Below are 14487 nucleotides of genomic sequence, written 5' to 3'. Positions count from 1 at the left end.
GTTGCATATTTGGTCTTGTATATTTGATTGAACTAAGAAGCACATTCCTCACCTGTGTTATTTTTTGTTTTATAGGCCTGCCTAATCTTTGCCTGGAAAGTAGGCTTCGGGAATGGTTTCAGTTCTGGGTTAGCATAGTGTCCATGGGCCATAGTCTTGGGTGTTCCTCTAGTCTCTGTGAGACCAGTGAGTCTGGTCTTTTTTCATGAATTTGAGTTCTGTTCTACATTTTTCTCCCATTCTGTTCAGGACTCTTTGTTGTAATCTCTGTCAGGGTGGTTGGTGGTGGTAGCCAGGCATCATGTAGTGTTTCTGGGCTCAGGCTGGTGGAGCCTTTGTTCATGTGGTCCTTTAGTCCTTGGGCTAATGTTTTCCTTGTGTCTCTGGTTTTCTTCATTCTCCCTTGCTCTGGAAAGGATGGGACCAATAGTTGTGTGTCTGATGGCCCCTTGTAAGCTTTTAAGACCCCTTGATGTGTCAACACTCTCCTCCTCTTGACAATGGGTTCCCCATTTCCATTCATCTGGTTTTCCTGTCCCTTTTTGCCTTCTAATCTTTGCTTTTGGGCTGGTGTGCCCACACTGTCTCTTATACATGGTTGAACTACATACGTTATTGTTTGTTTTATAGCCCTGCCTAATCTTTGGCTGAAGAGTAAACTGCAGGAGTCACTTCACTACTGAGTTAAAAGGGTGTCTGGGAGCCATAATCTCAGGGTGTCTCTAGTCTCTGTCAGATCAGTAGGTCTGGTCTTCTTTTTGTGTTTGAATTTTGTTCTGTTTTTCTCCAGCTGTGTGTGTCCAGGACCCTCTACTGTGATCTCTGTCAGAGCAGTCAGTGGTCGTAGCCTGGCACCCTTTAGTTGTCCTGGACTCAGTCTGGTGAAGGCTGTGGTATTTGTGGTCCATTAGTCCTTTGGACTAGTTTTTCCCTTGTATCTTTGGTTTTCTTCATTCTCCTTTGCTCCAGATGGGATGGGATGGGATCAGTAGGTGCATCTTAGATGGCCTCTAGCAAGCTTTTAAGACCTCGGACGCTAGTCACCAAAGCAGGATGTAGAACATTCTCTTTATGAACTGTGTTATGCCAATTGACCTAGATGTCCCTGGGGACTATGGTCTCCTGCTGCCAGCCTCTGATGACTTGGTCCTTCAAAGAGTTTGGATGTGTCTAGGAAACTTCTGCGCTTTTGCTTTGATCCAGCTATGCTGACTTCCCCTATATTGTGCGCTGTCTTTCCCTTCACCAAAATTGACAGTTGTTTGCTCTCTAGTTAGTGATTTCCCTCCTTGTCCCTACCCACCCTTGTAACCACGAAATAATTTTTTTTGTGTGTGTACAAATCTTTTCTTGAGTTCTTATAATAATGGTGTCATATAATATTTGTCCTTTTGTTACTGACTTATTTCACTCAGCGTAATGCCCTCCAGATTTATCCATGTTGTGATATGTTTTGCAGATTCATCATTTTTCTTTATTATTGCATTGTATCCCATTGTGTGTATGTGCCAAAATTTCTTTATCCATTCGTCTGTTGAAGGGAATTTAGGCTGTTTCCATCTTTTTGCTATTGTGAATAGTTCTTCAGTGAAAGTGTTAGTGCATATGTCTACTCCTGTGATGGCCCTTATTTCTCTAGGGTATATTCCTAAGAGTGAGGTTGCTGGATTGTATGATATTTCTATTTCCAACTTTTTAAGGAAGTGCCATATCATTTTTTGAAATAGTTGTACCATTTTATATTCCCATCAGCAATGCATAATAGTTCCAATCTCCCTGCAACTCTCCAACATTTGTTATTTTGCATTTTTTGGATTAGTGCCAGAATTGTTGGGGTGAGACTGTCTCTCATTTTAGTTTTGATTTGCATTTCTCTAATGGCTAGTGATCACGGACATGTCCTCACGTGTCTGTTGGCTGCCTGAATGTTTTCTTTGAGGAAGTGTCTGTTCATATCCTTTGCCCATTTCTCAATTTTATTATTTGTATTTTGTTATTGAGGTGTTGAAATATTTTGTAGATTTTAGAGATTAGATCCTTGTTGGATATACCATACCCATTTTTTTTCCCCAGTCTGTAGGTTCTCTTTTTACTTTTATTAAATAATTCTTTGATGATCACAAGTGCTTCATTTTTAGGAGCTGTCAGTTTTCTAGTTTCTATGCTGTTGTTTGTGTGTTGTTAGTTATGGCTTCTATGCTATTTATACTGTACATTAAGGACTCTAGTGTTGTCTCTATTTTTTCTTCCAAGGTCTTTATTGTTTTTGATTCATTTTGGGTTTGTTTTTGTGTATGGTGTGAGATACGAATCTTGTTTCATTTTTTTACAAATGGACATCCAGTTATGCCAGTACCATTTGTTAAAAAAAAAAAAATTTTTTTTTTTTTTATTGGTTAGAGACTGTCATTTCCCCATTTAATGGATTTAGTCCTTTGTAAAATATCAACTGCTCATAGACGGATGAACTTATGTCTGGGTTCTCAGTTGTTCCATTCATCTATGTGCCTGTTGTTTCAACAGTACCAGGCTGTTTTGACTACCTTTGTTGTACAATAGGTTCTAAAATCAGGTAGAGTAAGGCCTCCCAATTTCTTCTTCTTCTTCATTAATGCTTTACTAATCCAGGGCCCCTTTCCTTTCCATACTAAGTTGGTGACTTTTTTCTCCATTTTGTTAAAGAATGCTGTTGGAATTTGGATAGAGATTGCATTGTATCTGTAGATTGAAAAGCAATACATTTATTTTATATTCAGTTTTGTGCAGTAACTGGAACAAAATTTATGAAGAGGCTCATTGTAGAAAATCTAGGGAACTTGCTTAAATAAATGGAAAATTATGAACTTTAATTTCAACTTTGATTATATACAAACAAGCGTTTTTCTAATCTTTAAGAACATATTTGAAATATACTTCAAGTAATTAAATCTTTCGTAAAATTTGTACATCCTTCTTAATATTGCAAATAACCTGGATAAAGTTTTTCTTACTAGATAGAGTGAGATATGTTTCTCAAACTGTATTACAGGAAAAATTAGCCCAAGAGATGTTATTGCTATATTTCTGACATACTAAGATATTATGTACTGAAAGAAGTATCATCAATTTAAGAATGTAATGTTTCAATATCAGAACATTAAATTTTTGTAAATTATCTATGCTGGATGCTTTGCTCTGCTGAATGTTAATAATTTGAGTCCAGTCTAGAACTTCTTTCCCATCACTTTTAGAGCTTCTTTTACCTCCTTATTTCTTAAGCTGTAGATCAGGGGGTTCAACATGGGGATTACAATGCCATAAAAGGTGGAAGCCACTTTCATATTTTTCTCAGAATTATTTGAGTGAGGCTGTAAGTACATGAAAGAGAGGGTCCCATAGAAAATGGTGACTGCTGTCAGGTGGGAGGCACACGTGGAGAAGGCTTTTTTCCTCCCAGCTGTAGAAGACATCTTTAGGATGGCCCTGATGATATATGTGTAGGAGAAGATGACGACCATCACAGTGAATGTCAAGTTAAATCCCACAAAGACAAAAAGTAGCATGATGTTGATGTCAATACTGGAGCAAGACAGGTAGATAATTGGGGGAATATCACAGAAAAAGTGATTGATGACATTGGACTTGCAGAAAGACAGTGAAAATGTACATCCTGTCTGTACGAAGGCATTTATTGAGCCCATGACATATGAGCCAACTACCAGTCGGATGCAGACTGTTCGGGACATGACAATGGGATAACGGAGTGGGTTATAGATGGCTACATACCGGTCCACTGCCATGGTAGCCAGGATATAACAGTCAGTAGTGGCAAATACAACATAAACCAATAATTGTGTTATACATCCCACAAATGATATTGATCTATTTTCTACTATGAAGTTTTGCAACATCTTGGGAGTAATGGCAGAGGTATAACAGATATCAACACAGGCCAAATGTTGTAGGAAAAAGTACATGGGTGTTTGAAGTCTGGAATCTGTCTTGATGAGTAGGATCATTCCAATATTACCCACCATGGAGGTCACATAAATCACTAGAAATACAATGAAGAGGACATACCGAAACTTGTGTTGTCCATCAAATCCCAGTAGAAAAAATTCAGCTACTTCAGTAGCATTTTGTTGTGTCATGGCTACCAATAGCCTAGGAAGGACCAAGAGAAGGACCAAGAAAAGAAGGGAAGTCTTTGTGACTTCTTGAAATAAAAATGCTGTTATATTTCATGTCACTTTCTTGACGGGTTTTCATGCAAACTACAATAGGGTTTATTGCTTTACAAGTATTTATTCTATTTCCTTGATAAGAAACCAACAGGTAAACTTGAGCCATCAATTTATGTTCAAAATGAAGAAGACTGTCATAGAAGAAACCAAAAACCATTGCCATTAAGTTGATTACCACTCATAGCGACTATATAGGACAGGGTAGAACTGCTCCATATGGTTTCTGAGGAGCGACTGGTGGATTTATACTGCCAGCCTTTTGGGTAGCAGCTGATCTTTTAACTACTGTACCACTAGCGCTCTTTGTAAAATAAAACTGAGTTCTCATAGGTGCAGTTCTAAGAGACACAGATGAACACATTTTTCAACTATATTAAATAGATATCTATGTTTGCATAAAGCAATATTCAAATATGATTAGTGTAGCATTTTCAACAACCAATAGTTTATCTCAGAGACTTATCATTTAATTCTGGACCAACCTCTTGAAATTACTAGCATGAATTAGAGAGGAATTTCGCCTAAGATATATTTATGCCTCACATGTGTTTCAAGGTTTCAGAGTATCTTTGTACTATTTTTTCTAATATGTAACACAAACAAGTATGCATACAGGTGGACAGAATTATTTTTTTGAAAGTCTCTTCAAATGTCTGTACTAGGATGTATATTGTAGAGCTTAGTGAGTAAAACTGAATTGTAAAAAACCTCTGGAAATGCTGGTTAAAATATAATGAGGATTATTTTATAGTCATACCATGTTCTCAAGCAAGTAAAGGAAATGCTTATCTGCTGAAGATGGAAAAGGAACCTGAAAACCAGAGTGGTTGTCATGATGGTTCTTGGGCTGCCCCAAAGACTTTCGCCATTGCAGGAAAGTCTGACCTTTGGGTTAAAATGCCAAGTGGGTGACAGGAAACTATGTCATGGATATACACAGGGTAGGTGGACCCAAAGAGTGTGGACACTTGAAGTCTACAATTTCAGTAAGGAATGTCTTAGTTCAAGATGGAAGACAACTTCTTCCTTGGCAAAAAAAAAAAAAAAAGTTCCCCCTGAGAATTTGTACTTACTGCCTAATATTCACATAGGTTTGGAGTTTAACTTTGCATTATGAAGCTGAGAAATTAGCAAAAAATTGTTCTGACTTGTGAACACTTTAGGCTATCTGGCAGAAACAAAGCAGAATCCTGTGGTAGAAGACACCCAAAATCCAGGTTCTTCAGAAGTCCTACAGATCAAATCAATAAAAATTATCTTACTATGCAAAAAATTTAAAAAAATACCAAAAAAGAAGTCACCCTTAGCAAAAGATAGCAGAAGTGACAAATAACAGAATTGAACAACATAGAATCTGAGATATTGAAGTTATAAGGTACTGAGTATAAAAAAACTAGAGCAATATTATTTAAAAAAACTAATCAATTTAAAATAGGAGCAAGAAATAAAATGCTATCAAAGATTACCAAGAAGATTTTTAAAATAATGTAATAGGCTAAATAATAGATAATATGCACTTCAGAATTGTTGAGATGGAAGACATATATGAAAAAATTCTCCAGAATATAGGACAGAATGATAAATAGATGGAAATTATGAAAGAGAGATTAAGAAACATGGACATTAGAATAGAATGCATTAAATTGGCATTTCAGAAACAGAGCATATGCTTCAGGAAGCATATTTAGGTTGACTGTTTTCAACAACTGCCAAGAGACCAAAAAAAGAAAAAAAAAAATTGATTACCATGAAGAATCTCAAGTAGAAACAATAAAAATTGTCCACATCTTGAAATGCCATTGTGAAAAAAAAGCAAAACAACAAAAGCAAAGCAAAGATCATAGGAGTAGGCAAAGAGAAAGGAATGACAGAAATCTGAAAGGTAGACTTCTCAGTAGCTGTAAGGAAAGCCAGAAGAGAGTGAAATAAAGTGCTGAGAGTGCTTAGAGAAAACAACCCCAGTCTGTAGTTGTACCTACAAAAACAATTGTACTGGGGAGAGGAACATCACCTATGTTGTTTACCTGCCAAAACCATTTATCTTGAATCTAATCATGAGGAAAAAATCTATAAAATCCACAAGACGGGAAATTACAAATCAACTGACTTAGATAACTTCAACTATGTTAATTTCATGAAAATAACAAAGCAGCAAAAAACGAACAAAAGGATAAATAAAAACAGAGGAACTGTTCAAGATTAAAATGACTAGGAAATCATTACACCTAAATTAAATACATAATTTTTGGTTGGATCCTGAATCTGAAGTAATGAAAACAACTATAAAGGAGATTGTTGGGTAATGTGAGGGAACCTGAAAAATGAATGCATATTAGATTTTTAATTTTTCAATATACATTCCTTTGGTGTGAACATTTTATAAAGGAGATTTACTTTTTTCATAAAACCAAAACAGCAAACCCGTTGCCGTCGAGTTGATTCTGACTCATAGCAACCCTGTAGGACAGAGTGGAACTGCTCTGTAGGGTTTCCAAGGAGCACCTCATAGGAGGTATGGTAAATATTTCTATAAATCTGTTTATATAGAGATAAAGCGATATGGCATGAAAAAGAATTGGTGAATCTAAGTGAAATATACAGCAGTACTATAATTTTAGTATTTATAAAAGTTTTACAGGTTTTAAATAAGAAGTTAATGAAAAACATGAGAAAAAAATAAAACATTTCTATGCAAAAATAAATGGAGAGAGTTTATCATCAATGTGTGTGTACCCAAGATATTTTTAAAGTTTACTGTTCAGCAGAAAGGAATTACAATCCCTAGAGAAAGTCTGAAAAATGAGAAGAAATGGTAGCTTAGAAATAGGTACCAAAACCCTATAGGACAGAGTAGAACTGCCCCATGGAAGCCCAAAGGAGGGGCTGGTGAATTTGACTGCCAACCTTTTGGTTAATAGTCTGAGCTCTTAACCATGTACCACCAAGGCTCCAGAAATAGGCAAATGAGTGAATAAATTGGAATAAATAAAGCCAGTAAAAAATATTAGTAATACTGTCCATGTTGTTGTTCTTAGGTGCCTTTGAGCCAATTTTTGACTAATAGCAACCCCATGTGACAGTGTAGAACTGCCCAAAGGGTTTTCTTGGTTGTAATCTTTGCAGAAGCAGCCAGTTCTTTCTTCCTCAGAGACTGCTGGGGGACTCCAACTTCCAATCTCTTGGTTAACAGCTGAGGTCTTAACCATTGTGCCACCAGGGGGGATGATAAAGAAAATGAAAATAGAAGATGACACTAATATAGTAGATTGAGGAGTTCATTAGGTTTAAAGTGCTCTAAAATTCTTTACTTTAGACTCTAATATAGACGTGCATGTTTTTGGGAACAAGAAGGATGAAAATGAAGTGTATGTAGTTTTTGAGTTTAGGGAAAATATAGAATTTTAAAATCAATCCAAATGGAGGCAGAAAACAGTATAAAAAGAAAAATAGAAAAAAGCGAGTTTCATAGATATCACATGTTGCTGTTGTTGTTGTTAGGTGCCGTCGAGTTGATTCCAACTCATAGCTACCCTATAAGACAGAGTAGAACTGCCTGATAGGGTTTCTAATGAACAGATGGTGGACTTGAACTGTTGTCCATTTGGTTAAAAACTGAGCTCTTAACCGCTGTGCCACCAGGGCTCTGATGTCACATGAGATGTCATAAATAATCCACATAAATTAGTAAGGATAATAAATGTAAACGGACAAAACTCATCATTAAAATGCAGAGATTGTCTAATGGAAGTTTAAAAAATAGAAATCAAACCATTTTATATAATACAAAAAATTTATAGAGAAATTAAATAATTAATGATTAAAAAGATTATGACATATAAAATAATAGAACAATATGTAGTAGTGAAAATAAACTCACTAGAGTTACATTTCTCAATCCAAATCTGAAAAAACATAATGTGGGGAAAAGAGCTAATTGACTAATTACAGTGTGATATAATACTGAGGCTTCAAAAGTATTCATAGTCTATATCTGCAATGATTTGGCAGTTCCTAGTGTTCACTGCACATTCCATATGACTTTTGGTAATTATTAAATATTTATAGAATGTATTTTAATCCCTTAAACAGCCTTTAAAGCAGTTTACAGACATACTATCTTTCAGCAGTCTGATCTGCAATCAGTCATGGGGATGGCATAGGACCAGGCAGCGTTTCATTCCCTTGGGGATGGAATTGACATATGTGGGGAGTCGGTATGTTAGGGCACTCGGCGGCAACTAACAGCAACATCCCTTTACAGGTGGAAACGCTGACACTGTCAATTCTAACATTGGAACATATTGCCATTTTTTGGCTGAGTCCTAGATTAAGTTGTTTGCACTTAGAAGTCATGTTTCATGAAAAATCTTTATCTTGAAATTCAAGATTCATATTTATTTCCTTGTTTTTAGACCTGTAGCATTTCAACTGACGAAAAGAGTCAATGAGATTGATTTGTTCACAAAGGTGAGGAGGCAGTCAGTTCACTGAAATAGTCTGAAACGTTTTTATCAGCGATAATGAAACAAATGTGCCTACCTCAAGGAGTCTACATTGAAGGACTACAGTCACTTGAATCCAAGAGTTCTGGTGTCTTCAAAGGTGAAAATAGTCCCAAAATTCAACAAACCTCAACAAAATAAAGCAGTTTTATTAAATTAAATCTATATCTGTTTTATAAGCCATTAGGAAAATAGAGTATGAGATTAAGGAGTGTCAACTCAGTTCAAAAGAAAAATCGAGCGTAGCAAATGTTGAAATTGGTCTGTAACGGTAAATTACATCCTGAAGACATTTAGCCTGGTTGTCTGTGCTAAAAGTCAGTTAATATGTCAAAACCGCCCCAAAACCAAACCCATAGCCATTGAGTTGATTCCGACTCATGGTAACCCCACGTGTTGTTATTTTCATGTGTTACAGAGTAGTACAGCAATCCATAGGGTTTTCTTGATCTTAATGGAAGCTGATTGCCAGGGTTTTCATGGAGGCTTTTCTTCTGCAGGCACCACTGGGTGGGCTCAAGGCCAACTTTTAAGGAAGTAGCTGAGTACGTTTGCCTCACCTAGAACCCTAAGGGTGGTATTTGGTACTATCCAAAGGGAAATGTATATCAAATGGTGTTTGATTTTAATTTAGGGAAAGATCTCACCTGGTTAGGGCATTTATAAACCCTTCCTGAAATAAGTGGTTTCACATTTGATATTCGAAATATGTTCGGGATTGTATGGACCAGGTGGAGATCAGTACTGCCAGGGCAGGCAACTCCAAGCAGAGGAAGTAACTTGAGCAAAAGCATGGTGACGGTGGCCCATAAGGTAGGGGTGAGGGTCAGTGTTGCTCTAAATGAAAAAAAAAAAGGTTCTAAATTCAAGCATTACTGACTTTTCCTGCAGCCCTTTCAGAGATATTCTTAACTAAAGCAAACTTTGGGTCTAGACCTGACTTCTCTCTTTCCCAAAATGTTGGCTGGTAAACAAGACTAAAAAGGCTTTTATTGACCATCAACAATATTCAAGGTATTATTTTAAGCGCTGAGTGACCAAAGTACTCCCAACTCACCCCATCAGCAAACTGATCCTGCTACTCTGGTTTCACTTGGGTTTTCTGGAGGTGAAGTGCTGCAAAGAGGCAAAGATAAAATGCCTGGTGTATTTCTCTGATGTCAAGACTTGGGTTTTTCTTCCAGACACTACAGCATTTTCTGTCTGCTTAGAAACAAACACAAGAGAAGTTACTTCTCTGAAATCGTATTTATGTTAGAATATCCCTTTCTGCATCTGCTACAGGCTGATGACTCCCAAGGTGATATTCTTATATTTGTACATAAGGGGGTTTATTTTGAGGGCTGTGAGATTAGGACCTGTTCTCTTGAGAATCTCACACTCGGGGGCTTGAGTTAAATATGTGGAGTTGAGACTCCCAGTTGAGACCTTTTTTTTTTTTCTTTAAGTTTCTGAACTTTAAGGACTTGGCATCTTGTTGACTTACATGAGCTCAGGGACTGTGTGTCCCTGCATGGGGAAGGTCTTGGATTCTGAAAACTTACTTTTGAATGCTTGGTCTTCCACTTACTCTAAACCTTAGTCTCCTTCTATGTAAAATCGGGCTAATGGCAGCAGACATGGATGGCTGCCTCGGTGGTGTTGAAAGAGCAAGTGGGGGAAAAACATGCAGATACCTTTGAACTGGAAAAGGGTTTGCCAGGAAAGGTATTATCATTATTATAGTTTCACTCCTGTGGCTGTCATCACTGGCACATACTATCTGGGGCCTGACACAGCCATGACTCACAACTGAAGCTCTGTCCCAACGTCGCTCACATGCCTTTCTATCTTGGTTAACTCCATGCCTCACTTTATTAACTCTAAGGTGGTCATTAGCAGAGAGAAGTCCACAGGCTTTATCCTGAGTTCTGGACCATCAGTTCAGAGAGTTCTCTATGGTTCCTGCTTGAACTCAACTGCTAAGAGATTCTACAGGATTGAAATCCTTTCTCCCCCAGGCAGTAGATGCCCTGGTAGGGAGTCTTGCTGAGCACCAAAACATTGTCTTAAAACCAACATTTTGGCTTCCTCCTCTTGTATTTGGTGATGTCCCAGTGGCTATAATGAATTATTAAATGGCCATTTCCTTGATTTTCTCTCTAGGAGGATGGGCAAGTTGATATATGGCATAGGGGTATAAAGCATGAACTCTTGGAGTCAGGCTGACTGGGTTCAAATCCTCAGCCCAGATTTTATTAACTATTTGAACAAGGGAAAGTTATTGAGCTTCTTTGTATTTCATGTCTCATAGGTTTAAGGATTGTATCTTTCATTCATTTATTTAATCAGTGTTTACCAATATGCTCAATACATTGGCATTTGTTGCCTGTATATCTTTCAAGTGCAAGGCATCATTATTATTGCACTTCTATTGACCAAATGCTGATTCTACTAGAAGGAGAATCCATACTGAACATTTTAGTGGTCATCAGCTTTGTTCATCATGTATAATTCCCATTAGACTGGTGAAAGCATGCAAAAGCCGGACAACGAATAAGGAAGACCAAAGAGGAATGGATGCCTTTGAATTACGGTGTTTGTGAAGAATATTGTATATACCATGGATTGCTGGAAGAATCAACAAGTCTGTCTTAGAAGAAGTACAGCAAGAGTGCTCCTTGGAAGCGAAGATGGTGAGACTTTGTCTCACATACTTTGGACAGTCACTGGCGAAGGACATCGTGCTTGGTAATGTAGAGGATCAGCGAAAAAGACAACGACTCTCAATGAGATGGATTGACACAGTGGCTGCAACAATGGGCTCTAACATAGCAATGATTGTGAGGATGGCCCAGGACCAAGCAGTGTTTTGTTCTGTTGTATATGGGGTCGCTGTGAGTTGGAGCCGACTAGATGGCATTTCATAATAGCATATGATGAGGAATACAACCTTGGTGTAATGTTAAGTCTTAGAAAGTGGTGTCTTTGTACTCTCTTCTATTCCACCTGGAATATTTCTGAGATATTATCATGTTTATTCCTCAACAATCCACATCCCCTTTCACTATGGTGATGGGAAGTCATTAGCTTTTGCCCGCTAGCACGAGTATCTTTGGCAGTAATCTGATGACATTTTTCTTAACCTCATTAGTCAGTTACTGCATAAAAATTACGTCAGTATAAATGATTAATCCATAAAATGTGTGATTTTCTTTCAGGACTTTGAATCATAATTTTTTCTATTCTGGTTCACCAAAGTTGCAAAAATTTGGTTCTGTTCTGGTTTCACTTTTCAACCATGACCAAACTGGTTTGAACCTGTTTTTTACTCTCTGATCTTAAATTTATATTTTGCAAATGGATAATCTGGAGCAATTTCTTTGATGAAATATGGCTACCAAATTGTTTCTTATATTAGAAATAATATTGTGTTTCTATATTAACTCAAATTTTGTTCAAGATTTTGTAATTAGTTTTGAAAATCGCTATATTAAACCATTTCTTTCTACACATTCATTAATAATTAAATCTAAAGTGACAGTGATGTTCAACTTTAATCACTGTCTCAAAGCATTTCAATAGGAAGAAAAACATGATGTAAATATATTATTTTTCTAAAAAATTCTATTTTTTAAAATACACTAGAATTCACTGCAATGTTGAGTTGGTTTAAAAATAGTATTGTGATAAAAACACGTCTAAGATATTGTATAATTATCAAATTGATTTGAAATACTTTTTTATAAGAAATTTTGGTAGGAAATTTTCAATTTAATATTATAAGGTACACTGAACCCCAAGTTAATTTTGATGTAGGCTACATTTCATTGCTAACACTTAATAAAAAAACACTTAATAGTCATGTAAAATTGATAAGAATTTATTCACAAAATACTAGAAATACCAAGTATTCTATCATACGTAATACATCAACACATAAAGGCAAAATGCAATAGAATAAATACTTTAATATTCACCCCAGTTCTAAGCTGAAGAATTGCCATAACATTATTTAAAGTAAACATTTTATTGCAAACATAGATTTAATTCAGAAACAATTATACAGTTCACTCAGGAAACATCATTGCAATAAACCGTAATTGCACCTAACTTAAACAATGTCCTCTAACATTTTTTAATTTAAGCTATCCCTGTTGTCTTACAAGATGAATTTCAAATCTGAGAAAGCTCTCTCACACTGACCTAAGTAGCTGGTGCACCCAAAACTACAATTTCGTATTTAATTGGGGATATTTTTCTTCTCAACCCTTTGTACACCATCAAAGCTTGTTAATGGAGTCAGTATTAACACTGCATTTGTTTGATCTCAATTAAGGTTTTTTTCTTTCATTTTGAGAAATAATTCCATCTCATCGACATCATCATTTGAAATGAGAGTATTTCTAGAATGGCTTTTTCTTGTCGCCCTTTCAATATTGCTCCTTTTCAGATTTTCTATCATTTCCCAAATGCTTTTTAAATGTTATATGGTCTTCACCTTCACTTGACAACTAACCAAAAATTGATAACAAAGACCTAGATAAACTGCTCCTAAGATGCTGTCATTTTCAATGTTAACTCTCTCCCTGACATTAAATTTCTCAATCAATGTGTTTCCAAATGTATTAAGAGTTTTTAATTTTAGCTTAGTTTCCACCCACATACCAAAAACATCACTCCTGGTTAATTGTTCACTTTGCAATCTTGCTGTAACTTTTTTTTTTTAAAAGGTTTTAAAGTTTCCAAAATTAATTTGACATATGCCCATTTGTTATTAAAAAAGTAATATTTCATATTAATCTCAGCTAATACATCACAGAGAATATTTTGCAGCTTAGTAAAGTTTCTGACATGGTATACATACTGTTCCATCTTGTTGGGCAATCCAGGACAGGTTTCCTTAAATTATTTTCAGAAAATTTGGTTGACAACGTCAGAATATGAAGTATTAGAATGAGTTCATGACATTCTCTAATAAGTTCTTCCAGTTCAGCATTTTTTATTGCACCTTTAATAACTAATTGAAGTGTGTACGGACCACGCTTTACACCAGTCAATTTTTTTCTTATAAGCCTTGTCGCTTTCACCACATTCCGTGACGGTTAATGTCTGTGAGTCAGGGTGCACTGAGCCAGTCTTCAAAAGTATCATTTTGCTTAGGCATTTGCCATTAGAGTTCACTATCATTTCTGAGCAAATCAACAAATTTAATCATATTAGAGCCATTATTCATGGTTACAGAATAAATCTGCTGTAAATCAACGTCTTTCTCTAAAATTCGATACGCAGTGTTTTTTATGTACAAACCTGTGTGTCTTTCTTTTAATTCTTTCATTGCCAGTGTCAACACGTGTATCTTACTGTGTTGTGGGAACTGAGTGTTAACTCCTAGAATTGACTGAGTCAATCTACTGGCAACATCCACTTTCAAAGAGAATATTTATTTTTTTAGATTACTACTAATTTTGGCTCTAAGTTTTAAGGAGAAATGAGGTATCATTTGCCTAATATTCTCTGATTTGATTGAAAATTTTGATGAATTCAAGTAATAATTGGATTTGAAATTTTACAAAATCCTGAACATTCAATTAACGCAGAACTACAATTAACAATAATTCGGCATATGCCTTGACAATTGTTTATCTAATTTCACCTTAAGACATTCTGGAATGGCAAACTCATCCAAATGTTTTTTGTTGCTTATTCAGAACACTGTTGACACTTTCTTCAGTCCTCTTGGTCTTCTTGCTTTGCATTGCACCGTGTTCATCCAGATGGTG

The 14487-nt window shown here is 36.1% G+C and overlaps 1 protein-coding gene across 1 annotated transcript; it reads right to left on the bottom strand.

The window, feature by feature from the left end:
- Positions 1 to 3203: 3203 nt before the first annotated feature.
- LOC126080806 (olfactory receptor 5AK2-like) lies at positions 3204 to 4130 on the bottom strand. Its single transcript, XM_049891972.1, has one exon. It carries the CDS (start codon positions 4128 to 4130, stop codon positions 3204 to 3206), a length of 927 nt encoding a protein of 308 aa, XP_049747929.1.
- Positions 4131 to 14487: the final 10357 nt, after the last annotated feature.

Source organism: Elephas maximus, chromosome 7 (genome assembly GCF_024166365.1).
Source record: "Elephas maximus indicus isolate mEleMax1 chromosome 7, mEleMax1 primary haplotype, whole genome shotgun sequence".
In the NCBI taxonomy this organism is placed as follows: Eukaryota; Metazoa; Chordata; class Mammalia; order Proboscidea; family Elephantidae; genus Elephas; species Elephas maximus.
Note: the sequence above shows the minus strand (reverse complement) of the source record. Positions and strands in the feature narration are given on the sequence as shown.